The sequence below is a fragment of the Rana temporaria genome, chromosome 1, assembly GCF_905171775.1.
Source record: "Rana temporaria chromosome 1, aRanTem1.1, whole genome shotgun sequence".
Classification (NCBI taxonomy): Eukaryota; Metazoa; Chordata; class Amphibia; order Anura; family Ranidae; genus Rana; species Rana temporaria.
The window spans coordinates 278,966,616-278,968,686 of record NC_053489.1 but is presented as its reverse complement, the minus strand read 5'-3'; the positions used below and the strand labels follow the sequence as shown (position 1 = coordinate 278,968,686).

Below are 2,071 nucleotides of genomic sequence, written 5' to 3'. Positions count from 1 at the left end.
AAAAGGAAAGACATTACTTAAGAGTTTTCACAGTTACCATGAAGAAATGAAAATCTAATTGGCCTGAACAGAAGTGGAATAATCTCTTCATTATTAGAGTAAAGAATGCAGTGAAAACGATCTTGTTTGCTATTGCTAAGCATACTTGTACACTACAATTAACTGATGAATGAGGGTTCCTGTGGAAAGCTATTTGATGAGTTGGAGTTCACCGAAATCTCCACTTGAAAAGTCCCCCCAGCATACAGATCGCCTGTAATCCTGATGGTGAGTGCAGGAGAGAGTGTGAGAATTCCATTAGAACTGCTGGATGCTCTGCACTTAACTCTTCTATCCCAAGAATGCTTTTGGTGTATGCTCCTGCAGGGGAGAGCTGTCAATGAAAGGGATGAAAGTGACAGCATTACCTTCCCCTCTCCACTACGACCTCACACCGAGCTCCTTTACAGGACACAGGCTCTCGCTTTAAATGAAACGAGATTAGACTTTCTCTGGTGGAGTCCCTTAACGATTGTCATGTGATAATGAAGAGGCAGCAGCGGGGGTCTTGGCTGCTCTGTGATCAGTACAAAAAGCAGTCAACAAGCAAAGCTAGAGCATCTCCTGCTCTACACCATCCCCAGGCTGAGCCTCCCTACTACTACTACCTACCCACTGCACGATGAGACTCCTTCCACTTGGGCTCCTTGTAGGACTGCTGATCACAGCCTGATTCATTCCTATCTGTCACACTGCAGCTAGAGGAGTGAGACTCGTCCTCCAGCATCCTGCAAACTTTTCTCTCTTGCTGCTGATACAGGATAAAAAGAAGAGCTGACTTGCTTTCTCTACTCATTGAGCTACTTATTTCTGCATGACAATTGAATTCAATCCACCTAGCAAGCAAACTGGATTTAGCTTTCTCCTGAAAATCAATAATAATCAAGTATGCCTCGACCAGGGAAAAACTCCTATAGTGATCAGAAGCCACCCTACTCCTACATCTCCCTGACTGCTATGGCCATCCAGAGCTCCACCGAGAAGATGTTACCCCTAAGTGACATCTACAAGTTCATCATGGACCGCTTCCCCTACTACAGAGATAACACCCAGAGGTGGCAGAACTCCCTAAGGCACAATTTATCATTCAATGACTGCTTCATCAAGATCCCTAGAAGACCCGACCAGCCTGGCAAAGGTAGTTTTTGGGCACTGCACCCAGACTGTGGGGACATGTTTGAGAATGGCAGCTTCTTGAGGAGAAGAAAAAGGTTTAAAGTGCACAGAGCTGAGCACCTGGCCTCCAAAAGTCACCAGATGATCCATTATTTTCATCACCAGCATGGGCAAGCCAAACTGGGGCTGAGTACTTCTGAGAATGCGGCAGTGGCAGGGATTGGGAGGTTACCCCACTTTCAGCCATATAGCCTCAATGGGAGCCAGTCCACAGGGTTCAAGCACCCCTTCGCCATAGAGAACATCATTGGCAGAGACTATAAAGGGGTGATGAGTGGTGGTCTTCCTTTAGCATCCATGATGCATCACCTGGGATACCCAGTGCCCAGTCAACTTAGCAACATGGTCAGTTCCATGTGGCCCCACGTTGGCATGATGGACCCTATGGCAGGCATGACAGTGCCACAAGAGTATGGACATTTTGGGATGCCAATGAAAACTATTTGCCATGGTCCAAGTCAGACTATCCCAGCTGTGCCTGTCCCAATAAAACCAACAGCCTCTCTGCCACCAGTATCCGCAATCCCAAGCCTGACTGTCAATCCCTCCAGCATGTGCAACCCTACAGCTACAGTGGCCGCTTCTATTCTGGAGCAGTCTGCGTCCACTCACTCGGACAGTAAGAATAGTATGTTGCACTCAGTGCTGGTCCATTCCTAGCTTGCCTCCTGCAGCCCAACACAGGGACCATCATGTACTCCAGTGGTCCCCAACCTCAGTCCTCGAGTACCCCCAACAGGACATGTTTTCAGGATTTCCTTCTCCTTGCACAGGTGCTTTAACTCGGTGTCAATGGCTGGATATTCGTGACAGCTAAAGGAAAACCCCCAAAATATTGCCTGTTAGGGGTACTTGA

General features: G+C 47.7%; 1 protein-coding gene across 1 annotated transcript; it reads left to right on the top strand.

Annotated features, from left to right (window-relative positions):
- The first annotated feature begins 517 nt into the window (after positions 1-517).
- Positions 518-2,020, top strand: FOXB2 (forkhead box B2). Its single transcript, XM_040335881.1, has one exon. The coding sequence runs from the start codon at positions 928-930 to the stop codon at positions 1,873-1,875; it is 948 nt and encodes a 315-aa protein (XP_040191815.1). The 5' UTR covers positions 518-927; the 3' UTR covers positions 1,876-2,020.
- The last annotated feature ends 51 nt before the right edge of the window (positions 2,021-2,071 follow it).

Excerpts from the sequence above, each read along its gene's own strand:
- FOXB2 (XM_040335881.1), top strand. The coding sequence starts at position 928 with ATGCCTCGACCAGGGAAAAACTCCTATAGTGATCAGAAGCCACCCTAC.